Source organism: Vombatus ursinus, unplaced genomic scaffold, assembly GCF_900497805.2.
Source record: "Vombatus ursinus unplaced genomic scaffold, bare-nosed wombat genome assembly UNPS02014781.1, whole genome shotgun sequence".
Taxonomy (NCBI): domain Eukaryota; kingdom Metazoa; phylum Chordata; class Mammalia; order Diprotodontia; family Vombatidae; genus Vombatus; species Vombatus ursinus.
In genome coordinates, this window is record NW_020954559.1 from 39982426 (window position 1) to 39994856 (window position 12431).

General features: G+C 39.4%; 1 protein-coding gene across 2 annotated transcripts in view; it reads right to left on the reverse strand.

The window, feature by feature from the left end:
* Positions 1 to 1244: 1244 nt before the first annotated feature.
* Positions 1245 to 12431, reverse strand: part of LOC114046205 (ras GTPase-activating protein 3) — a 287044-nt gene continuing 275857 nt past the window's right edge. For both annotated transcript variants that reach the window (XM_027866456.1, XM_027866457.1), the window contains exons 23-24: positions 5061 to 5244; positions 1245 to 3527 (exon numbers count right to left, since the gene is read on the reverse strand). In XM_027866456.1, the coding sequence (XP_027722257.1) occupies positions 3452 to 3527; positions 5061 to 5244 (260 nt within the window). In that variant the 3' untranslated portion in view covers positions 1245 to 3451. The remainder of the gene's footprint in view (positions 3528 to 5060; positions 5245 to 12431) is intronic.

Here is a 12431-nt window from a genome sequence, read left to right on the forward strand (position 1 = left end):
AATTCAGACTTCTTCTCTGGGACAAAGAGAGGGCCAAAAAATTTTATGCAGATTTTCCAGATTGTGGAGGGTTATGGCGTTAAACTCTGTGATGTGGAAGGGATAACTGTACTTTCCTGCCCTGAGGTCTTCAGTTTACCTTGTTCATCATTCATACTTTTTACATTTATTCATATGTCTGGGACCTCAGATTTTTTTGTTGACTTTCTTCTTGGATATTGTCTCCTGCTTTACTGGTCCTTTCTCTTTATAATTTTCTTGCTTTGCTGTCCATATTATCCTCTGTGACATATGACTTAGCAGTTAGATGTATCTGCTCTTTCCCTCTCCTTTTTAAATTTAAAGAATTCTTGTTCTGATTTGGAAGAACAAAGGCAAATAAATATCTACTAGCTCTCTTTAGGTGGATTCAATCCCTAACCAAGAATCTATCCTTCCTCATATTGAAACATCCAGAAAAACTCGTGCCATTCTCTGCCATCATACCTTAATCAGTTTGCCAATTTGTCTTTCTCTTCTAAACAACCTAACTTCAAACAGCAGCAGCTATTAAAAAATATATACCAATTACAGGGAGAACCCTCAGTGTCCAAAGAATCAGAGAAACCAATGCAAACATTCTGTTCACCTCCATTATTGGTTATCTATTAGATAATCATCTATTAGGTTATCTATTGGGTTATCATCACCCACCCCTGGCTCCATTTTGACTACTAATTTCTATCCATTTCTCGTGGGCCAGTCTGCTCACATGCCTTCCTCTTTGTAGCAACCTCACCTTTGCTTTAACCCTTCTGGTCTTGGGTCTGTTCTTTTTCCTCAGAACCAACCATTCTCCACAATTACTGTGTTGACATAAATGACATGGGGGAAGGGTGGTGTCCGACTGAGCCGGTGATGTCCATATCTCTCTCACCATTCCATCCTTATTAGTCATCTGAAGTGCATATCAACCTCACTTCTTGTGGCCTCCTGCTTTCTTCCCATCTTTCAAGATGACTAACATCTGGCAACATGTGCAATTCTGTTGATTCACCATTTCTATTCTAGGTTCTCTTACTCCATGCCACTGAGAGGGAATATACCTTGGACTTAATGATCATTCAATGAGATTCCACCTGAGATTAATTTCCAAGTCATATAACAGCTACTTCTCAGAGGCCTTAAGAGTAGTTCATGACCACCCCACCCCACATGTTGTGTAGAAAATCTTCATTGCAACAAGAATGAAGAACTAAAGCCTGTTTTCAGAAAGAATAAAACATTTGCTTTAATTGGCAAGTAAAATACATAGCAGATCATTAGTATTTTATAAACAGAATATTAAGTTATAAACCCATATTAAAAATTGCAGTTTAGTTGGCTGCCTAATTGCTGTGTGCCCCAAATTTGATTTTCTGCAACATTTTACTACCCACCCGCCACTATTTCTGTGATGACAAAGAACATAACCATTTTTCCCCACCTAGGTTAAGAGTCTGAGCTATAATATTTCCAAACAAGAACAGAGAGAAATTATGACGTAAACATCACCATACTATTAAAACAGAGCTTTGCAAAAACCAGCCAGCCACATAAGCACATTACAAACCCATTGAGGATACTGGCTTTTAAATGCTCTAGCAAACGGGCTTGATAGCAAGATGAAGAGGTTTTTACTTGCATGTTTTTTTTAAAAATTCTGGTCCAACTTGTTCCATCAACCCCCTCCCCCAAAGCATCTGTAGCTGCTGCCCTGTGAAAGCTGCCCAAAAAAACTGTGGCCAAGGCTCTGAAGAGGATTCAGGGTGACAAGGGCAAAACACCTTTCTTAGAAACCGACTGAACAAAGTTTTGGCAGTCCAAAGATCAAGTATTTTTCAATCATCAGATTTCTTCCCTTCCAACAACGTTTATTGGTATTAGTGAGATACACAGTTTATTTATCCCTCTTTACTGCCACACTCACAGTGGCTAGAGAGCTGGCCTTGGACTGAGGAAGACCAAGTTCAAGCCCTATTTCTGATGTGGGTTGGCTGTGTGACCTCGATTCTAAGGTCGCTTAACTCTATTTGTGCCTCAGGCAGCTCTCTAAGACTAAAATGTGGGAAAAAAAATGTGTTGATCTACATTGGTAGAGGAAATTCCTTTCCAGGAGGAATCATAGATCTGTTATTAAAAAAAAAAACAAAAAACCTGCCACACTGCAGCTCTCCATTGGCCATTTAATGATCATAGGCTCTAATGCTGTTACATTGAGTTTATTTTTTTTTAATCAAAGAGTTCATTTAAAAAACTGTCTTTAAAAACATTAATAAAAACAGCTTGAAAATGTATTTATCTTTTTTTTAAAATTCCTCCCAAGTCCCCAAAATAGTGCCAACAGTATGGAATCTGGTTTTAAATATCATTCAGTAGGGGGAAAAAATAGCTCTGTAGCTCTCATGGCAATTCCAGTTGACAGGCACTGGTCTACGCACACTGTCCTTGCCTGAAGTAGGCAGTGCACTTCAACCAAAAGCCACTAGCTGATGCCTCACACCTCGTGCAATGAGGTGATCTCTATCACTATTGTGGCAGACACAGTAAAAGACTTGGAGAGGATATTGGAGTTCCAAGTAACTTTCCATGCCCAGGACACTTGCTGGGATTTTTGAAGTTGACCCTGAACTCTCTTGGGCAAAAGGCTGCAGGCCCTGTTAGGTATCTGCAGAAGAAACTCTGTATCTCAAAAATACCAAAAGTACCATTTGGATCTGGATTTCTATGAAAGTTTGCATGTTATAGCCACAAAACTGATTAACTAGCTTTAAAAAAAAACCCACAAGAGACCCTTTTCTCTAGCCTGCCCCCTACACACTACACAATGACAGGCTATTTTAAAAAAAGAAAGGATCTTCTTAACTTCACTGAATGTGTTAAAAGCGGAGTGTTACAAAGCATTTCCTAAGAGACTACACAGGTGGGTGGAATACTGTACAGTAATGGGGAACAGCAAAACTGCACGTGAAACAAACAAACAAAAAAATGCACAGCTCTAAAAATACTGCTGCCTGTTAATCAAGTCCACACAACAGGCTTGGCTTCCCAAAGGCGGTGGACTGCTGGAGTGCTGTCAAGACGACGTCCACACGATCTTGATCATTGAACTGATCTCTAGATTCCCAAGGGACTGAGGCAAATTCAAACGATGACAATAAACATGCCAGGGAGGCAGAGTTCGGTCACCTGGCAAATACCAGATGAATAAAGTGCATAGCAACTATCGTAACAGTTCTTGGAGAGAGGAAAAAACACGTTAAGTCTCAAAGTCCCATCAGCTTGGCTTGTTATCTACATGTTTTCCAACATGTGGATCTCTTTCCTTGTTTGCTTTCTCTTTTGTGGTTGGTTGGTTGGTTGTTTTCCTTTCCAAAGATCTTAGCTTCCCTCATCCAATCCTCTTGCTCCATCCTGGGTCATCCTTCCAATTCTAAATGGAATGCGCAGAAATCTCAGATTGCTGTCGAATGTAACTCTGGAAACTCTTGTCACCAATGGGGTGTTCTCTGTAATGAACACAGGGAGGAAAAAATAAGCCTTTTGTGTCTATCACTTGGGAAACAACCTGTACCATGGGATGCCCAATGATGCTTTCTGATAGGAAACTTGATATTTGCATTGAGTATTAACAATGGAGAACACAGATCTCTAGGTTTCCTCATCTATAAAATGAAGGAGTTGGACTCAGAGCTTAATGTACCTCTTCATATTGCAACAAGATGAAATTTACAGCGCTTGGGGTAAAAAGCTCAAGAACAAGGTGGGGTAACATAGAATAAAAGCAATTGGTGTGAAAACGACTTAGGGATTTTAGCTGACCACAAACTCAATCTAAATGAGGTTTCTGTTTTGTTTTGTTTTCTTAACGAATGTACTTTTTTTTGTTTGTTTTTTGCTAGGCAGTGGGGTTAAGTGACTTGCCCAGGGTCACACAGCTAGTAGGTGTCAAGTGTCTGGGGCTGAATTTGAACTCAGGTCCTCCGGACTCCAGGGCCACTGCTCTATCCACTGCACCACCTAGCTGCTCCATAAATCAATCTCAATAGAACAATCTTAAGATGGATGAAGCTAAGAAGATACAGGCTTAAGTCCTTCTCCCTGACATATATCCTAGCTGTGTAACCATGTACCAGTAACTTAAGTGCTCAGAGCTAAGCTATAGATGAGTTGTTTAATCTGCACCAATGGAGGGCAGTTTCCATACTGGGAATTCCCTCATACCAATGAAATCCTAGGTAGGGACCAAAATAAAATTCTGTCTTGTGCACCAACATCCAGATCCATTGTTCTTGAGCATTCTTCTCTACATCATTCAATCTGGTGCCCTCCAAGAAGACCTCATTCAAATTAACACTGATAGTCTCTTTTCCTGAGTCTCCACTAATAACATCTTGGGGTGATTTGGTCCCTCATCTACTGGGCCCCCTCAGATTGTTATTGGGAAAGGAAGTCACTGAGGATGGCAGACAGAAAAAAATGAGTTCGGGGGCAAACCTGACTTCCGTCCAGACTCATATGGAAGGTTTCTGTTAAATTGCGAGATGTAACTTTTGTTTGTCCAGTCATTTTTCAGTCATGTCTGACTTTTTTTTTTTTTTTTGGTGAGGCAATCAGGGTTAAGTGACTTGCCCAGGATCACACAGCTAGTAAGTGTCAAGTGTCTAAGATCGGATTTGGACTCAGGTCCTCCTGACTCCAAGGCCGGAGCTCTATCCACTGTGCCACCTAGCCACCCCAATGTCTGACTCCTTAGCAAAGATACTGGAGTAGTTTGCCATTTCCTTCTCTAGCTCATTATACAGATGAGGAACTGAGGCAAACCGGGTTACGTGACTTGCCCAAGGCTGGATCTGAACTCGGAAAGATGAGTCTTGCTGACTTCAGGTCTGGCACTCTACCCACTGAGCCACCTGGCTGCCCTGAGATGTAACTATCTCCTAGAATTTCTCCTCTCTTACAATCCCTGTCAAAATTGTATCATCCAAGAGAAAGACACTGAATTAATGGTGCAGAGGGAATGGTCATCATCTTCTACTCACTGGCTCCCGTATTTTGTCTTCTTGAATTTGTCCCTTTTGTATTGGGCGTGCTCCTGTTCTAAAGCTCCGACGCCTGCTATGATTTGCTTTAGTGTTTTATAAGTCTCCTGAGGGTCGTCAATGATGAATGTTGAATACTCTTCCTGCTCAGGTCCATCATAGACAGATTTACTGCCGCAAGCCTCTGCAGAAAATGGAAAAAAGAGGAGAGACAAGAAAGTTTGGTTAAACAAGGGAAGAAAACCATCCAGGAGTCTAGGCCACTGGAATGGGAGAGTGAGCGAGAAAGAAAGCCCACCCATCACAGGAGTCCCAACCCTGAGATCCCAGGGCTGTTTCTAGGATTACAGCTAGGTGACATCCCAGACCTTAGCATACTGATTGACACATAGTAAGCATTTAACAAATTAGTTTTCATTCACTCATTTCATTTATCCAGGTGTTTTGTTGTTGGTTTTTGTTTTTTTTGGTTAAGCATTGTAGAGAGTTAGAAATTCATAATCTGGAGTTCATAATTTCCCAAGGAAATGCCTTCCAGAAGAATGAATTGGTCATTAATGCATAAGTATCAAGCAGAAACAAATAAGCTTTTTCACAACTCACTAAATTCTGACAGGTTAATACACTGCCCTAGGAAAATCCAGATATAGGTGGGATATGGCAAAGATGGCTATCTGAATGGGAGACAGATTACACAACTCCCACATTACTCCAGCAAAACTCTTGCATTTGCAGCAGACTGAATATTAACTAAGAAATCTAGTGAGAAACTATAGATATTTAAAACGCAAAGAGATACCAGACAGAAGTTCATAAGGAAAAACAAAGGCAGGATAATTTTGAAAGTAACATGTAGAATTTATTATATACTTAAAAAAAGGCAAGTAGTGTGAAATGGTGATTCATGGTTTCACATTAAGTTCTCTTTAAATGTTCTATTGTGTGTATAGATATGTTCTTTCTTAGGTGTGTAAGTTATTTTTTTTTTTTTGGTGAGGCAATTGGAGTTAAGTGACTTGCCCTCAAAAATTTTTGAGGAAGAGGAAGAGGAGGAAGAGAAGGAGGAGGAGGGAGAGGAGGAGGAGGAGGGAGAGGAAGAGGAAGAAGAAGAGCAACTGGAAATTCAAGAAAGCCAACACCAAATCTACACATATGGTAGAATATTGGTTCATAGGATTTGCAATTGGAAGGGTTTTAGAGATCATTTATGCCAACTTCCTCGTTTTTCAGGTAAGAAAACAGGCAAGTGAAGCAACTTGTCCAAGGTCACACAGATACCAAAGAACAGATTTGAGCTTCAAATTCTCGCAGTCTTCCAATTCCTAAGCCAGTACTCTTCATTTGAAGAGCTTGATACTACAAGTGGGAAATTTAGGTGAGTGAAAAAAATAAAACAAAGAAGGCTCACAGAGAATCATTTATCTACCACTTCCCCTTACAGAACCAGTTTTTTTCTTAGTCACTCCACAATTCACTCCCTTCACAACCTTCCCTGATTTCTCATCTATCAAGGCAAAACCAAGAGAGGTAGTCATAAATTTGCTCTTGGAAACTGTGTTGATCCTTCATTAGTCTCAGTGAACTCATGAAAAGTGGCCATGATGAATGTGACCTCACAAAGAATCAGGACACATATTTAACATATTTCTGCTAAGAAGCCTACAATACTCTTGACACCTTTCTGTTACTCTTCAACAGAAAGGGAAATTATATAGGTGCTTACTGGGAGAAGAAAAAAAAAGTTTAAAATCTGTACCGGTAAAGATAAAAGCCATAGTCAGACATATATGAAACAAGGTTTTTTTTTATTAGAAAGGAACTTTTAAAGATTTTAACATTAAAAAGTCTCAAATGGAAATATAGCTTAAAAGAAAGGAGAAATAAAAAAAAATCCAACCACTCATGTGCCTTTGATTAATCTCAATAAGGAAGAACAGGGAAAGGCTCTAAAGAGACCAACTGTGACTACAGATCAGTCATCTAGGTTTGAAACCCAGGTGTCACCCCAGACTCCTCCTACTTTCTCATCCCCAATATCCAATTAGTTGCCAAATCCTGTCATTTCCACCTTTAAAACATCTCTCATTAATGGCCCCTTTTCTCTTCTGACACTCTTAATCACCCTGGTCTAGAGCCTTGTCACTTCATGCCTGGACTACTGCAATAGTCTGCTGGTTATCTTCTTTATTTCAAGTCTCTCTCCACTCTGGTCCACCCTCCACTCAGCTGTCAAAAAGATTTTAAAGCACAGGTCATACCATGTCATCTTCCTAGTCAATATATTCCATTGGGTCCCTATGTCCTTCAGGATCAAATGCAAAATCCTCTGTTTGACTTTTAAAACTCTTCATAACTTTTTCCCTTCCTCCCTTTTCCAGTCTTCTCACACTTCACTCACCCTCACCTACTCTGCAATCCAGTAACACTGGCCTCCTTGCATTCCTCACAGAAGACACCCTATCTCCTAAACTTGGGACATTTTCATTAGCTGCTCCCCTTGCCTGAAATACCCTGTCTCATTTTTACCTCCTAGTTTCTTTCAAGTTTTAGCTAAAGTCCTACTTTCTGCAAGAAGCTTTTCCCAGACACTAATGCATTGTTGGTGGAGTTGTGGATTGATCCAACCATCCTGAAGAGCAATTTGGAACTATGCCCAAAGAGCAATTTAACTGTGCATACCTTTGATCCAGCACTGCTAGGCCTATATCCCAAAGACATCCAAAAAGGGGAAAATGACTTTGTACAAAAATATTTACAGCAGCTTTTTGTGGTGGCTGAGAATTAGAAATCAAAGGGATGCCCATCAATTGGACAATGGTTAAATAAGTCATGGTATGTGATTGTAATGGAATATTATTGTGCTATAAGAAATGACAAGCTGGATGATTTCAGAAAAATATGGAAAGATTTACATGAACTGATGCAAAGTAAAGTGAGCAGAACTAAGTGAATGATGTACACAGTAACAGCAATATTATACAATGAAGAACTCTGAATGATTTAGCTATTCTCAGCAATACAATGATCCAAGATAATCCCGAAGGACTGAGGATGAAGCATACCACTGCCTCCAGAGAAAGAACTGATATTGTTTGAAAACAGACTGAAGTATGCTATTTTCCCCTTTTTTCTTTAATTTTTTTAAATTCGAGTCTTGACTAATATGGAAATGCTTTACATGGTTGCAAATGTATAATCTATATCTGATTGCTTATCAACTCAAGGAATGGAGAGGGGAGGAAAGGTGGGAGAAATATAATTTGGAATTCAAAACTTTTAAAAAAAAGTTAAAAATTTGTTTTGACGTAATTGGGGAAAAACAAATTATATTATATATATATATATATATATATAATATATATATTGAAAAGAAGCCTTTCCCAGTCCACTTTAATCTTACTGCCTTCCCTCTGAGATTATCTATAATTTATTTGACATAATTTCATGTGCACAATTGTTTACACACTGTATTTCCTATCAGGCTGTGAGCTTCTTGATAGTGGGGACAGTTTTTATCTTTCTTTGTATCTCAGTGGTTAGCACAATGCTTGGCACATAGCAGGTGCTTAATAAATGCTTATTGATTTGACCTATTGACAAAAACCAGGTAACTCAGGTTTTAAAAGAATACATATGCAACCTTGAAGAAGCAGCACCTAAAACAAATACAAAATACACAAACCCAGAAGAATGGTGTCAGGAATGAATAAGCTCAGCTTGAACTTAGACTTGCAAAAAATCTTTCATCCCTACCAAAAAAAAAATGGTAGGGGTGTGTGTGTGGGGTGGTGGTGGTGGTATGCATGTGCATGCACATACATACTTAAAGCTTATATATACTAGAATTTACAACTAGAAGGGATCATAGAGAATATTGAATCCAACTCCTCTATTATACAAATGAGAGGCAGGAGGTTGTGACTTGCCCCAAGTCAAAACTTGTAACAGCCAGAATCCAACCTTCTGACTCCAAATCCAGTGATCTTTCCAATGCACCACAACTGTTCTTGTTTGGAGTAAGCCAGTGAACAAGGAAATGATAGGAACCATTGTGTGAGGAAGACAGTATAGTGCTAACTGATGCCAGAAGGCAAGATTACTCAACAATTATTTCCTTTCTGTGTTTCCACTAAGGAGAATGAACTTCAAACTGGAAAGGACAGGATAAACACTCTTAAGAGGTAGCTGAAGCTCAGGATAGAATATAAGATAGGAAAAGGATCAGTCGGCTTAGTAGATGGAGTGTTGGACTTATCAAGAAGGCCTGAATTTAATTTTTTTTTTAAAAAGGCCTGAATTTGAATCCTGCCTCAGATACTTGCTAGCTGTGTGACCCTGGGCAAGTCATTTAATCCTGTTTGCATCAGTTTCCTCATCTGTCAAATGAGCTAGAAAAAGAAATGGCAAACCATTCCAGTATCTTTGCCAAGAAAACCCCAATGGGGTCATAAAGAGTCAGACACGAACGAAAAGACTGAACAACAACAACAACAACAATACAGCAAAACAGTGAAGTGGTCACTGGAAAACAGGTCTCCTGATTCCTAGCCCTGCAGTGTCTCTATTCCATGACACTTTCACTGATATGGAAAACCGGAGTGGTGACAGAAGATTGGAGATGAACAAAAATTGTCCTGATTTTTAGAAAAAGAAAAAAAAGGAGACCCCAAAAGTATAAATCACAAACCTGATGGCGCTCTCTATCAAAATTCTATAATACATTATTAGATGAGATTATAATAAGCTTAGAAAAGGAAGAGGTAATTGTTACCTATTGTGTAGGTTCACTAGGAACAGAACTAGCCAGATAGGCCTCCCTTTTCAGTACGTTTATGAGGCTAGTGGATTAGAGGGCTGCTGACATAGCATTTCTGGATTTCTGTAAAGTTTTTGATAAATTTTCTCTAATATTACTGTGGACAAAGAGATACAAAAGTGGTAGATTAAAGCGTTGTTGGGTAGACCTAAAATTTGTTAGGTTATTTGTTGATTGAGCAATTCTACCTAAAGATAGTTGATTAATAAGGGGAAGTCAACCTGGAAAAAGAATTCTAATGAGATGCTGCAGGCCTCAGTCCTAGGCCATGTTTTGCTTAACAATTTTTCACGAACAACTTGGACAGATAAGAGATAGCATGCTTCGGAAGTTTACAGCTGACACAAAGCTCTGATTGAAATGATGGAATCAGGATTCAGAAAGACCTTGAGATGAGCTGGCCAAAACCTACAAGATGAAACTTCACAACAATAAATACAGTTCCAAAGAAAATCAGTCACAAAAGTACCAAATGGGACAGACCCGGCTTAACAGTGAGCTGAGAAGTGACTTGCAGGGCCATTTTCAAACTGCCGTGTCCCTGAGCTCCTGCTCTACCTCTGATCTGGAATTCAAGTCCCCTCACTGGGACTCTGAGCTTCTGATTGGTGACCAGGGAGCACTCATCATTTCTAGCCCAGACCCTGACTCACCACAGTCTTCAAAGCTATCTCCACGCCATGGCACCATGTATGTACCCTTCCTTCTCTACTCCTTGCCTTCCAATTCTGTTCTGAGTACGGTAATCACATTATCACATCCACCTCTAGAAAAGACATGTCAAACAATTTCCTGATGACTAATCACCATTCCTGTGACTTCACTGTCCAAAACACTTCTCCTTGCCCAAATGTCCCCTACATGACTTGTCTTCCTTTTTTAGAAAGTAAGCACCCTGAGGCTAGGTACTGTCTAGTTGGCTTGTATTTGTATCTCTAACACTTACTCTCCCAGAGTGCCTGGCACATAGTAAGTACTTAATAAATGCCTCTTAAACTTTTTTTTTTTTCCAAAAAGACACGCATTTTAGCTGATCACAAACTCAAAATAACCCTTCAATGTAATGTAGCTAACAAAAGAACTAATGGAATCATAGGGTGCATTAACAGAACTATCTATTGATCAAAGGAAATAACAATTTTGCTATATTCTGCAATGGTCAATCCATATCAGGAATATGATGCCCAGTTATGCTTGCCACACTTTTACTCTTGCCTCACTTTAAGAGACACCCTGGCAAACTAAAACAAATCCATATGAACAGCAGTGGTGACGGGCCTGAAAATCATGTCATACGAAGAATAGTTGAAGAAACTGGGGGTGTTTAGCTCACAGAAGAAAAGACTTACAGCAGAAATTGACATGTCTAACATTTATGGAGTACTTAAGGATTCATAAATAACTATTACATATTCTTTTGATCTTCACAACAACCCTGGGAGAAAGGTTCTATCATTATCTCCATTTTACAGATGAGGAAACTGAGGCCGAGAGAGGTGAAATGATTCACAGCATCACATAGTTATTAAATGTCGATAATACATAGGCACAATCAATCCCCATTCTGTACCTCCAGTTGCCTACATTAGAAAATAGCCTTCAAATATTTAAAGAGACTTGGATAACAGGAATTTGGCTTATTCTATGTAGCTCTCTAGCGGAGAGCTAGGGCCAACAGGTGGAAACTATAAGGGAAATTTCTCAGTAAAAGCAAAGATTTTGTAACAATAAGACTGTCTAACTATGGAAGAAGCCAGAATGTGAGACACCCCACATGTTCTAAAAGAACCTGGATAGAAGGATACTATGATGGGATTCTTGTATCTGATGGAAAGCTGGATTAGAGGAAATATTCTTTTTTTTTTTTTTAAGGCAATTGGGGTTAAGTGACTTGCCTAAGGTCACACAGCTAGTGTCAAGTGTTTGTTCCGATACTGGATTTGAACTCAGGTCCTCCTGACTTCAGGGCCTGTGCTCTATCCACTGCGCCACCTAGCTGCCCCTAGAGGAAAGATTCTTAATAATAATACTAATAACTAGCATTTATGTAGATCCTAAGTACCTCCTATATGCCAGTGCTAAGTGCTTTACAGATATTATCTCACAAGAACCCTGGAAGGTAGGAAGCATTATTAACCTCCATTTTACAGTTGAGGATCCTGAGGCCAACAGAGGTTAAGTGACTCACCCAAGGTCACACAGCTGGTAAGGGTCTGAGGCCAAATTTGAACTCAGGTCTTCTTGACTCCAGGCCCAGAGCTCTATCCATCGAACCACTTAGCTTCCCATTGTACCACCTAGCTAGTAACTTTTTCTGTCTCTCAATACCCTTTGCCAGTCTGGTATAACCTGCTGAACTTTTCTCAGGATAATGGTTTTAAATGCATAAAATTAAATATGGAGGATTACAAAAGTAAACCAATTATACTGAAGTGCAATTAATAAAATATTTGTTTTTAAAGTTCACAGACTTCAGGTTAAGAACTCTGATCTCTTCCAAATGTAAAATTCTGCAATTCTAGGATTCTTTGTATTAAAACTCTTCTAAGGTCACT